This window comes from Chrysoperla carnea, chromosome 2, assembly GCF_905475395.1.
Source record: "Chrysoperla carnea chromosome 2, inChrCarn1.1, whole genome shotgun sequence".
Classification (NCBI taxonomy): Eukaryota; Metazoa; Arthropoda; class Insecta; order Neuroptera; family Chrysopidae; genus Chrysoperla; species Chrysoperla carnea.
Genome location: NC_058338.1, coordinates 33135746 through 33148570, shown reverse-complemented (window position 1 = coordinate 33148570; position 12825 = coordinate 33135746). Strand labels below are relative to the sequence as shown.

The 12825-nt window shown below is 27.7% G+C and overlaps 2 protein-coding genes across 2 annotated transcripts; one reads left to right on the top strand and one right to left on the bottom strand.

Annotated features, from left to right (window-relative positions):
- The first annotated feature begins 4548 nt into the window (after positions 1-4548).
- On the top strand, positions 4549-7596 carry LOC123293426. Its single transcript, XM_044874245.1, has 5 exons — positions 4549-4769; positions 5024-5508; positions 6146-6367; positions 6433-6502; positions 7129-7596. Exons 1-5 carry the CDS (start codon positions 4650-4652, stop codon positions 7288-7290), a joined length of 1059 nt encoding a protein of 352 aa, XP_044730180.1. The 5' UTR covers positions 4549-4649; the 3' UTR covers positions 7291-7596.
- A 466-nt stretch (positions 7597-8062) lies between these two features.
- LOC123293423 (tRNA:m(4)X modification enzyme TRM13 homolog) lies at positions 8063-12330 on the bottom strand. Its single transcript, XM_044874241.1, has 7 exons — positions 12009-12330; positions 11725-11936; positions 10143-10331; positions 9827-10072; positions 9284-9408; positions 9078-9226; positions 8063-8264 (listed from the first exon to the last, which is right to left on the bottom strand). Exons 1-7 carry the CDS (start codon positions 12155-12157, stop codon positions 8087-8089), a joined length of 1248 nt encoding a protein of 415 aa, XP_044730176.1. The 5' UTR covers positions 12158-12330; the 3' UTR covers positions 8063-8086.
- Between the last annotated feature and the right edge of the window lie 495 nt (positions 12331-12825).

Genomic DNA, 12825 nt, shown 5'->3' with positions numbered 1-12825 from the left:
TGTGCCCTCCTTGAGAACGACCTGCCATCCGAAGGCGAGATGCTATTTTAAACAGATAAAGTCCTAAGATTCTGTCGAGGTCAGACGTGACGCAAAAAGCCCAAAATTTCTCCACTGGGATTTCTCCATTTCTCTCAGGATTAGTGAATCCAAAGTTTCGGACCCAAACATTCTAAATCTGACTCCATGTAGATGCAAAAAACATGTATGGAGGTTTTGTCTCCCTCCATACAGGCCCTGCAAGTGGGATCATCAGATATCTCCAAGTTATGAAGGAGGTAGTTCAGTCGATAGTGCCCTGTCAAGAGTTCCACCATTCTTCTCAACTATGCTCTTGTAAGTTTTAGGCGAACACAGTAGAATGGCCTAGCTGTTGTTTGCTCCCTTTTGACACCAAGAGTGAGGAGGTTAATATGGCTATTTTATGACCCGCTCTCTAGTTTTACATTTATTTATATGATTACTTTTAATAATATTATAAAATTCAATATTATTCGCAAAATGAAACTAAATTTACATAGTTCCATTAATATTACAAAATTCCAAATCTTAAATAGACTAATTTCAACTCTACTCGAAATAAATCGGATTTAAATTCGTTTTGTTGAGATAAGACATAAAACAAAATTACTTTAGTCAATACTTTCCTAAAAATCAATCATTAATTATAACCTCATTTTTGATAATCGAACTGATTATTTACATTAATGTTACGAAATCAATATTATTAATATATACTTAGTTGGAAAAGGAAAATTCAATAAACGAAAAGAAAACTACAGAACGCAAGATGTAAAACAAGAAATTTTTCCAGTTCAGTTTTACAAATTACAAAACGTAATACATGTCGATTTTGATGTAAAAAATACAGAAATTGTGTTAAGCAAACACCATACACAGCTTTATAGCAGAAAACGAATATTAATTCTTTTTCAATAGCTAATTAAGTAATTACATATGAACATTACTGAATTAACATACACACTAAGAAGAAACATACGTGGAAGATTTCCAAATATGAGAGACAATTTCGAGAACTATATTTTCGTCGTATTGATTATTTAATCTTTGTAATTTCCTAACTCAAATTACAAAAATTGATCACTTAATTTTAAATAAGTATTACAAGTACTTTTTATTAACCTTAGACTTATAAATATGAATTTTTGTTGACTTCGAGTTGATACATAGTTATTGAAATAAGTAGCTAAATTTATTCATATAGCATTACAAGCATGCTTTACAAAGTTAAAAATAAATATGTAAAATATTACCAAAAATTACACTTACAAAATTATTTACACTTGTAAAGAATGTTTGTAATGTGTTATATGAATAATTTTAGCTACTGACGATGATTGGCTTGCAATCGAAACATCGATATTTAGCGAAATGTAAGCCTGTTGTTTGTTTTAAAATTATATTTTTTAAATAAAAGTTCTTAATATAACGTTTCGAATGTCGATCGTGCTATTTATTTCAATAAATATACTTAAACTTATTAAAATTTGAGGAGTAGCTGAAATGTTTATAATACGATGAACTAATAAAAAGTGATCTCTTTTCTATTTAAGAAACGATAGCAAGTTCATACGCAATAAATCATTAAAGGATCAAATTGTCTTTTATCCGAAGAATACCATATGTAATATTTGTATGTAAAAACCATTTTTTACATCATTTTTCACAAGAAAGTGTCAACAAATTTAATTGCCTTAAAAATTACCGAAAAAGTGTCTCTGCTAGAGCAAATAAAGTATATTATGCCCTTAAACCTCGAATCAAATAAAATTTTATTGTAGAGTTTATATTGAAAGCACGAGCTTAGATAAAATGAATAATCAAAATAAATAATATTTTTATTAACTTATTTTCTTGTAAGCTATCTTAAATGTAATTTCCACTCCATGATGAACTTCAAAGCTCACATTAACTGGGCAATATCTTACCGATACTAAAGCTCAGTAACTTTAACTTTAGTAGCCTAAAGCTAGCCGTATTACAATGTGGCTACGATGACAAATGCATTATACATTGCATTTGGTTGGCTCTTTTAACAGGAGACACTTTTATATACACATAATAATAAAAAAATTATTCGTTTTCTAAATAAAATACTTAAATCATAAACATTATGACTGATTATTTTTCTCTTGATAATTAATATGATACTTTAAGTGTCAATTATATTATATAATATACAAATATATTAATATACATATTATATGCTAATTAACATTGAAATAAAAACATTTTTCATGACGTAAAAATATCAAAACAAGTGTAGAATACTTCTCACAATTTTATTTCTACGCGTTTATGATGTTATAAAAAATTGATCTCACTTTTCGTCAAAATTAGCTTAAAAATTCTATGATCGAATAAAACGAACAAGTATCAACAAGTTTCAGTTGAAAATAATTACATTGAATTTCAGTTGAAAATAATTCCTCTATTTCTTTGTGAAGCAAACTATAGAAAGTTGACAGCATTGAAAGCATTATTGCTTGCTCATTATACATAAGTTGAAATATGCTTAAAACTCGAACAATAAGTTTCATCGATAAAAATACTTCAAGCTAATGAAGCTTTCATGCTCAATGAAAAGCTCGCTCTACTCCATAACTGGTAATAGATAGATAAACACTTTAACTTTAAATTGGAAAGTTGTTATTAATTAAAAAGGTAACATTTTTTGTTCGAAAAAATGTTCCTCTATAATAAGTTTCATGAAAATCGTTGGAGCCATTTTCGAGATTGTTGATATATATATTTATATAAGAATTGCTCGTTTAAATATATAAGATTTATTTTGTTTGAAGTTAAAAGTCTTCCACTTGTTTTAATATATTGTTTACGGTGATTTTAAATGAAATTCTAAATGTCTCTGTAACTTATTCTCATTTTATGTACGATGATGGTTCAGAAGCTTTATTATTACATGGAACCTGTAGAAATTTAAGCCATACTTTTAGCTTTTCGTACATACAATTTATTAAATACGGAAAATTACAAATTTCATACTTTTTGAATTGAATATATTTAACGGTTCGAATTTTCATACATTCTTGGATGGCGAAAATTTGTTATTTTATATCGAAAAAAATATTTTGTGCAATGCATATACATAAATTGAGAAGCTAGCACAAAGATATCAAGAATTTCATGAATGAACTTTACTATAAATACTAATGATTTTGTTTATAAACAAAAAGACAATTACATAAATAAATGTGCTAGTTAAATTATTTAAAACAATTTTATTTTTGTTATGTATATTATAAAACATTATGTATTTGATGATTATAATTTACATTTTTTTTATATATAGCTTATTAAAATCTATTTAAAATTCTGTGTAAATATTATTTTATTTTTATTTTTTTTTTAATATCTTCCTTCACTTTAACGGGCAACTTAATTGCTTAACAATATAATAAAAAGTCTGTTTTACAGTTAAAATACAAGTAAAAGCTTAGTACTTTATATTTGCCAGGATTTTTTCAGACCATTCTGATAATTTTTTAATATTTAAATATCTTTGCTTTAGTTTGTTGCACAATATAAAAAAAGTCAACTTATAATTAACTCATTTTCGGCCAGACTACTAAATGTCTGATATTTATTTTATAAAATTTACAAAATGTAAAAACAGCTATTGTAATTTTTAATCGTAATCACCGAGTAAGAACCCAAGTCTAAAAAACACTGCATTTTTCTTTTATATTTTATGTTCGATAAGAAATTTTGTTTCCAAAAATTGCTTCCGAAAATACTAAGGATAAGGACGAAATAAGTGTACATACATACTACGAAATAAATTTCCGTAATGGCCTATTTAAGGTAGTATTATCGGTAATAGACTTTGCATTCAGAATTTAATGAAACTTGGCATAGTTTTCCATTATTATATCATAATTAACCAGTTAAATTTTTAGGGGTCGTCAGAGAACTGAAAAAAAGATATTTTAGAGATATTTTAACATTGATCCTTATGGGAAATCAGTTCTCTGAAGGCCCCTAAAAATTTAACTGGTTAATTATGATATAATAATGGACAACTATGCCAAGTTTCATTAAATTCTGAATACAAAGTCTATTACCGATAGTACTACCTTAAACTCTGGTACCTGTCTTCACTTCTACCCTCGCGAGGAGTCTCTATTTTATGAAAATTTGAGCTACCTAAACTTTTGAGCTACCTTTCTATCCCATTATGTTAAATAAAATAATAAAAACCTGCCTTTAAAAGATAATTTTTACTTAAACTTTTCGAATTATAAATGATTTCTAGTAATTTCTAGTACAACAATTAAATTTAAATAGACAATTGTGGAGACTAATGCCATCTTTGTTTTTATACGTAAAAAAAATTCATATGACAGCTAAAGAAATAATTCAAACAATTGATTTAGTGCTTTGAAAAGCTTTAGCTGAATTTTTTGCTTTTACCATGGATTATTATTATCATATTTATTATATAACAATACCTTAAAAAAAATTTTCATTTGCAAGAATTTTCTTATTATCGTGAAAATATTGTATCTATCTCTCTCTTCAACATAGCATGGCGAAGCAAATAGTAACTTAAAAAAAAACGATTTAAGGGAATTTTATATATTACAGAATAATATATTTTTATAAATCTAATGGCGATCTGCCTACGAGTAATTTCTAATAGAGTAAATTCGTTGAGTCCAATTATCTCTCGAAAACATCTGCGAGAGCAAAATATTAAATACATAGAGAAATCAATTTTTCTGGATGATGTAAGTTTCAGCAAATCAATTTAAATTTTAGCTTGATTTATTAAAGTTATTCGCTATTTATGTCACACATTGTTTATTGAAAGTATTTTCATTTATGTTTATAGTTTTTTATCATTAGGAAAATGAAATTTTTGAATTGAGGTCTCATAACCCTAAAAAAATGACAACCGGTTATAATTAAAAAATTGATCATAAAAATTAAAAAATACGATTTAAAAAATGGTAAAATGAGTTAAATCCTTTTGTGATTTTAGTTTGTAAGCACACATCAACGATCGTCTGAAAATGAATCACGAATTGTTGAGCCGTCACTATGTAATAATTTAAGTCATCAATTGCTGTACGTGCCAAAATTAAAACCAGCCTTAGCACCTAATGAAGAACTTTCTACAGAAGAAAACAATGATTATGCGAAAGCGTATGTTACCTTACTTAACCCATCCTTTATATCCCATGATCACAATACCCATAATAATATCGATAAATCATGTAAACATAATCTAGGTCATCGTAAAAACGATGATGATAATCATGTTTTATTCTGTCAAGGCAGTGGTAGCAGCAAAGATAGACCAAGTAATGATAGCATATCATCGAATAAACCGTCTGCAGAACAATTATTAAAAGTGAAAAATGTATTATCTGAGAGTTTACCAAATTTATTTATTCAACCAATGAACTATTCTATTTATCATCCGAATTTAGTATTTGAAAATAACATTAGGGGCATTCGAACTGTGTAAGTATATTTTAGTTAACAAATTTTTTTATGTAGAATAGGGAATATTCATGAAATTGAAGTTGAAACTTTGCCACAAGTTGATCTGAACTAAATCATCGATACAATTGCTGTTGAAAAAGTCTTGCGTAATAATGTACATTGAAATAATTGAAAAATGAATTGTTTTTTGTTTTGTAAACCCTACTTATGGTTAAAAAGTTATTTCATTTATTATATTAAATATTTTTTAATTTCCAAATAAATAAAATAGATTTTTGTTTATAAAAAAAGGCGGCACTTTCCGCCCCTGGTATAGGTGTTAAATTATCTAATTAGTCCATTTCCATTTGTCCGCCCGCCAGACTTTGAATTTGTTAAGAGTAACATAGGGCAATTAAGTAATGGGAAAATGTAAAAGTTGTTCCTTATAAAAAATAATTTTTGTTTGAAACATTTTTTTCATAAATATTATAGCGCAAATTAGGGCAAAATATTGAGGTAAATTTTTTCCAAAATTATGAGAGATACAGAGTTGAAAATTCGTTGGTAACTTCAACTAGTAAGTCTTTTGAAAGATTTTTGAATAACGAATTTTTGTTTACAAATTTTTTTGTGGAAAATCTACTAGTCATTAATAATTTATATTTTATTCTAGCGGACTATTTCATTATGTTAGACAAATTGCATTATTACGTACAGTTGGCCACCTGAAATTTGCTTATGTTAAATTAGAAATAATAAAAATAACAGTGAATCCGGAAGATTCATCTGTAAAAGTACGATGGCGAATTCGTGGTATTTCAGGATTAAAAGCTTTATTCATGTTTTGGAAGTTTAAATTGTGGAAAATGCGCGATGCATTCAATGCCCAAGAAGAGTAAGTGAAAAAAATCAACTTAAAAGAAATTTTAAATTTAACGATTTTGTCAAATTTTTTTGCAGTTGGTATGATGGTTTTTCTACTTTTTATGTCGGTGGAGATGGATTTGTCCACAAACATGTTGCAGATAAGGTAAGGCAATATCTTTTCTTCGACTTGAATGATACCTTACTAACGTAGATTGATCAGACTTCAGAAAACCCAAGCCATAAAAGACAGTATTAACGCTATTATACCGCAATGCAAGGAGTTGTAACAGGAATCACAATTATCATAGTAAAAGGTTTCCCATTAAGAGTGTTCGAACTTGAACATATACAATTTGTTTATGAGTTATTATTAAAATTTTATAATCGGGGGCTTCGTCTAGCAGCGCAAATATATCGACAACATCAGTCGACTATTCACCGTTTGGCACGAAATTTTAAATCAACTGATTCAATAAATAATCAGTTAACTTGCGAATGTTGTCGAAACATGAGGTTTGATCGAGTTATTTTAAAAGTAAGGACAAACGCGCCTCCCAGTAGAACTGCGGGTTAGGTACATTTGCTATATCACACAAATTGTCATATAATATTTTTTAGAAAGTATGACAAGATGTTTAATTTAAGTTTAAAGTTTGGACACTCTTAATGGAATACTGGATTTAATCATTGCCACTGGATTTAAAATTGTGCGATTCAACTTTGATTTTTCTTTGGGGTTTTTCAACTATTTCTAAACTTTTACTGAAACACTTTAAAAATGATTTTTAGATGATGCCGGATTCAGATAATGTATCAGAGCAAAACGCTGCATCAACAGTTGCAACAAAATTAGCATTATTTTGGGGTTTACTCCCACAAACGTACGAAGATTTTTATCCATTCGTATCTGATTATTTTATTCATTGTGGTGATCATCGAAGAGATGTTTAATAACAAAAAAATTCAAAAAATATTTAATAAAAAAAGTAATTTGTATTTAAAAAATACAAAACATTTTTGTATGATAGATAATTATTCTTAAATGTGTTATTGTGATCTTTTTTTTTGTTTATATGTTAATTGATGATAAAGATGATACCTGAAGACTCTATGTTGCTTAGTTAAAAATAAATAATAATTGTTAAAAAAAAATCTAGTCCAAATGACGATAACATTATTCTTATTATAGTCATTTGGTGACCTCAGAAATGTTGCTATATGTAGTTATTTTAAGATAAATAAAGCACATTTTTCTAATTTAGTCTTAATATTTCGAAAAAACCTCAAAACTACTTACCTCTTATTTTTTACATACACTGTGTCGCATTTCAGATGAAGGCACCCTCATATTTTCGTTATTTTTATGAATATCGATTTGAAATTTGAGAGTCATACAGGATGACGGGTCACATTTTTTAAGATACTTAATCGAAATCTAATTTTAAACTCAGCTACAACTATAAATTGACAAATTCTTAACATTTTGTCTAGCGTCAGAGATGGTCAGAGATATCGAAAAAAATTATTAGAAAAAGATCTTTGGAATACATATTATTTGCTTGCCATTTTATTTTCTATTTAAAGGACACTTCTTAATAGTTTGGATGGTCTAAAGAAAGATGGAGTGGGATAGATAATTCCTAGATAATAATTCCTATAATAATGTACTTTATACACTTACTTTGCTGTAAGGTAATCAGTTTAAAAAATAATAACAGCAAAATTTAAAATTTGTAGCGTGTACTTATTATTTGGTTGCAACAATTAATACATTTTCTAAGGATATTTCTGGTTTTACATAATAATATAAATAACAATTAAAACCTAATGACTTTAAAAATTCCATTCTTCCATAGTCTAATAATAATTTAGCCATTTTTCCATATTCAGTCTTCTCATCTCGTGAAAGACCTAACTCCTTGTTTCTATAACAAGATATTAATGTTCTTAAGCTGATGCTCGAGTGAAAATGATCAAACTAGCCAAAATAATGTAGGTAATGCAAAAAAAAGCCCAATGATCTGTATCAAATCAAGATCTTGGTGGAAAAATCTGTTGTCCTATCACATGAATTCAAACAGTTCATTGAAGAATTATGTATCACAGGTAGTCTAGCCTGTCTACATTTTTCGGGCCAAAACCAAGCTACAGCAAACCAATATTTGTAAAAAATCGGAAATTTTATTATATCTCTAACGGTTTACAAGATGGATCCTATGGACCCAAGACCTTGACTTATGTTGCTCATTTACAAACTCCATACATTTTTTCGTTTTTGAGTTATCCTGTTAACAGACGGATAGGCAGACAGACAGACGGACAACTGAAAAAGAACTAATTAGGTGATTTTATGAACACCTATACCAAAATTTTGTTCGTAGCATCAATATTTTAAAGCGTTATAAACTTGGGACTTAAACTTAGTATACCTTGATATATTTCATATTTGTACATGATATAAAAAACCTACAAAGCCTATTTTTTTTAAAACTAAATCAACCGTTTTTGATCAACTTTGGCCGCCATTTTTAAAATATTCCCCTAAAGTAAGTTTGAAAAAAAAAATAAATAGTGTATTGAATTCTACGGAAAATTACCGATTTTTTACATGTATTGGTGCTATATCTTGGTTACAAAAAATTAACATTACACTCAAAATAGGCGGACTAATATAAGAATAAAGCTTCGCTATCCTGGAAAAGTCTATGTACCGATAATATAAAAATTTTAATTCATACCGATCAAATTCTACTGTTGTGGATGATAAACTTTTTTGTGATAATTCTTCTAATTCTTTACGTTTTTCTTTACTCATACCAACACCACTTGTCGCCCAACTTACAACACCACACATTATATCAAATTCTTGAGGGGAGAAATCATTTTTCTAAAATTGAATATTATTAAAATCGAAAATATTTAAAACTTTTTAATGAAAACTCACTAATAAGAATTGTTTTCCAACATAATCTCTCCATAAACAACGATGATGACAACAAAAAGACATTAAAATTCCGGTTACATTATTACAGTCCTTGTGTAAATTTTCTAAACATCTCATTGCATAATCTGTAAACATAAATTAAAATAGTTATTAATTCGAACTTTATTATAAGAGTATTTTGATATTATACAGGATGTAGGTAACACCAATTGTTATAGATATTATCAAAGATAATAAATGAGAACTCCAGAATATTTTGTCCCAATTCCCTAGATCAATTTTTGTATTATGTAAATACTTATTTCGATTACGAAGTAGTCATCATCAGTATGAATTAGCTAATCATAATTACTCTTTTTGTGTATGTTACTCGCTGCCAATTTGGTGACGGTCTGCACACTGATGTTTTGTCAATTAGCGTGGACCTTGTATGCCAATAATAATCGAAAGAAGTTTCATTCTGATTGTATGACTAAAACTGATTTGCAACCGTTGCCCCAAAACAGTTGTGTGTACTTGACCTAAAAATTAAGAAATACAAACCTGTTGCAACACCACATAAATGCTTCGTTAAACCAATCACATGTTTACTTTTTCGAATTACATCAATTTGTGATAGATCCAAATCCAAAATATCACCTCGTATTCTATGAATACGTTCTTGCGCTGAACAATTTTCAATCTTTAGTTTATTATCCATTTTATGGCGATGACTTGCCTTATCGACTAATACAATAGAGGTATCAGATATATTTTCTGTAGATTTTGCCAACCAAAAACTTAACTTCCCTATAAATAAAAATTTAAAAAATTTTATTATAATGTAACGGTTAGAATATTTTGTTTTTACTATTTAAACCTTTGCCTGCTCCAAATTCTATAAAGCTCGTATTCGGTTTTAAAAGTTCAGCATTTTGTAAATGACCTAATATGGATGACGTTTGTGTTAAATGTTTCTTTGTAGTAAATCCAAATTCTGGATTTAAAATTTCATTTGTTAGTAGCTCATAATCCAAGATTTTTTCATTTATTTTACCCTTAATAACAGCTACAAAATAATACACGGCATGAAAATTAAATTTGACTTTTTAGTTTAATTAAGCGAAGATGGGCGCAAAAATTCATTAAAAATTTTCTATCTACATTTAAAATCTTACAACTTTTATCTCCATTCGTCGTAAAAACGTTATGCAAGAAATTGATTTACATAGAGATCCTGTATAAACCTTATGGAAAATCTTTAAATTCGAATAAAACTCCAATGACCATTAATTTCGAAAATTCGTTTTTTAATCACAAATCAGGAGTCAAAGTTCAAAAAAGGCGATAATATACAGCTTCGGGACCTTATATACGGATAAACTTATATGAGTATTTTATCCGGAAATAAGCCGCTTTCCATTGTTGTGTGGGATCTGGTTGGATTTCATAAAAATAGAATAACAAACGGATTTTGATGATTTTTTTTCTAGCATGTATTTTATCAGGTATACGCTTTCTCAAAAGCATGTATTATTGTCTAGGTTTGAATTTTAAGTTTAAATTTTGTGATCCAAAAACGACCATTTTATTGTCAAAAAGACTGTGGAATTCTTTACTTTCTAAATTGAAATCAATTGAGAAAGATTTAAAGTTTTGAATAAGTTTCGTAATATTTAAAGCCAATAGGGAATTTTCATGAATTTTTTTTATATTTTTAATTCATTGTTTACACCGTTATAACAAAGTAAAAAAATATAAATACTGCTTAAAAGTGTGTAAAGTGTAATATTTAAAATACATTATAATGTTGAGATATTTAAACGCAGTTTTTTGGCGCTCTCTGTTGATGACGTATAAGTACGTGATCTGTCAATTGGTGACAGTTCAATGTATATTAACACTTAAAAAATATGAATTTACGACACAGAATTTACACTCGTTATTATTAAGTTTTCTAATAAAAAGCCGTAGAATAATATAATTTAATGAAATACCATATAAAATGTAAGTAAATAATATCATACAGTATGTCAACAAATTTGACAAGTCCGTACTATGATGTCACGTCCGTATAAAAATTTGAATTTCCGTTTAAGAAATTTTTAAATGCCCTCGCTGAACTTGTACTTTTATTAATTAATTTTAAATAATTAAAAAGATATTAATTACTAAAATAATGGTTTAGTTGAAACGTCTAGTCATTAAAGTTACGAAAGAAAAATATTTGAACCAAATTTAAATTTCATGAATATTCCTTATTGCCTAGAATTTTACTTGCTTTTATACCGCAAGTGAAGTACGCGTTAAATTTCATATGTTTATTACAAACGGGATTTCATGTTCTGTTTTGTACATAATGTTCAGTTATTATTACATTTTTAGAAATTACCTACAAAACTTCTATTGTAGGTAATCTTGCCCAGGTCTTTTGAATATGACTTGAACTATATAATAATTACCATTATACACTTGACTAATTTTTGTTAATACATTTTTCACATCTTCAATGGGTGCTTTTGATAAGAATCTTTCCGATGTCTGTTCCACATAATTTCCGCTAGTTTCAATAATTTTTTCAGCATTAAAATTTTTTTTAATATATGGTGGTAAAACGTCTATTTTAGCGTTACAAACTTTTAAATGCTTGGTTAATTTACTGGCAAAGCAAGTACTAAAAATAAATAATATTTTAAATAGTATAATTTTATTGCAATAATTTTATTTGAGGAATTTATAAGCATACTGTTTGTTATCTAATGGACAAGGAATTCGTTTCTCTTCTAGATTTTCATTACTTTGCTCGTGTTCACCGCAGTATTTATGGCCAGTTTTAACTGTCATTCGACAAAAACGTTTTTTACGTTTAACAAAATATTGACAATTGTTATTCATTGTTGATAGTTTAAACGATTGTTATTAGAGGCCTAAATTTATATCCTTTTTATATAAGACTTATTCGCAATTGTTCATATCACAGATTTTTAGCCTGTTTGGTCATATGTTTTTCTAATTTACAGTATTTATATTAATACACGTGTTATTATTTTTTTCGTAATTTTCTTATGTCGTTCATAACCTACAAATCAAAATATTTCCCCAAATATGTCATAATGGCTAATGATGGATCATATCATGATATATTCATTTTAAATCTTGACGGAGAAATTTTGTAATTATCTTCCTGATCATACAGAGTGTAAGACACTGGAAACCAGAGAATATATCGGTAAATTTTACTGATATAGTCTCTGCTGGAATCGTAGATACTTAATTATGGATTGTATAACCCGTAGAATAATATAACCTAACGAAATTACGAAAAACCTCTTTATTATTAATGTTAGAACTGAAAAAAAAAGTTGAGACTTGAGAAATGTCTTCATACTGTACTTAATCAGAATATATCGGCAAAATATTCAATGGTAAAATATTTACTGATATTGTTCTCTGACTAATGGTCTAAGCAAGAACATTTGACATTATTTAGATACATTATTGGGTCTAACTTGGGTCTAACAATAAGTCTAAGCTTCATAAATTGTCTCCGATAGGTTATATTA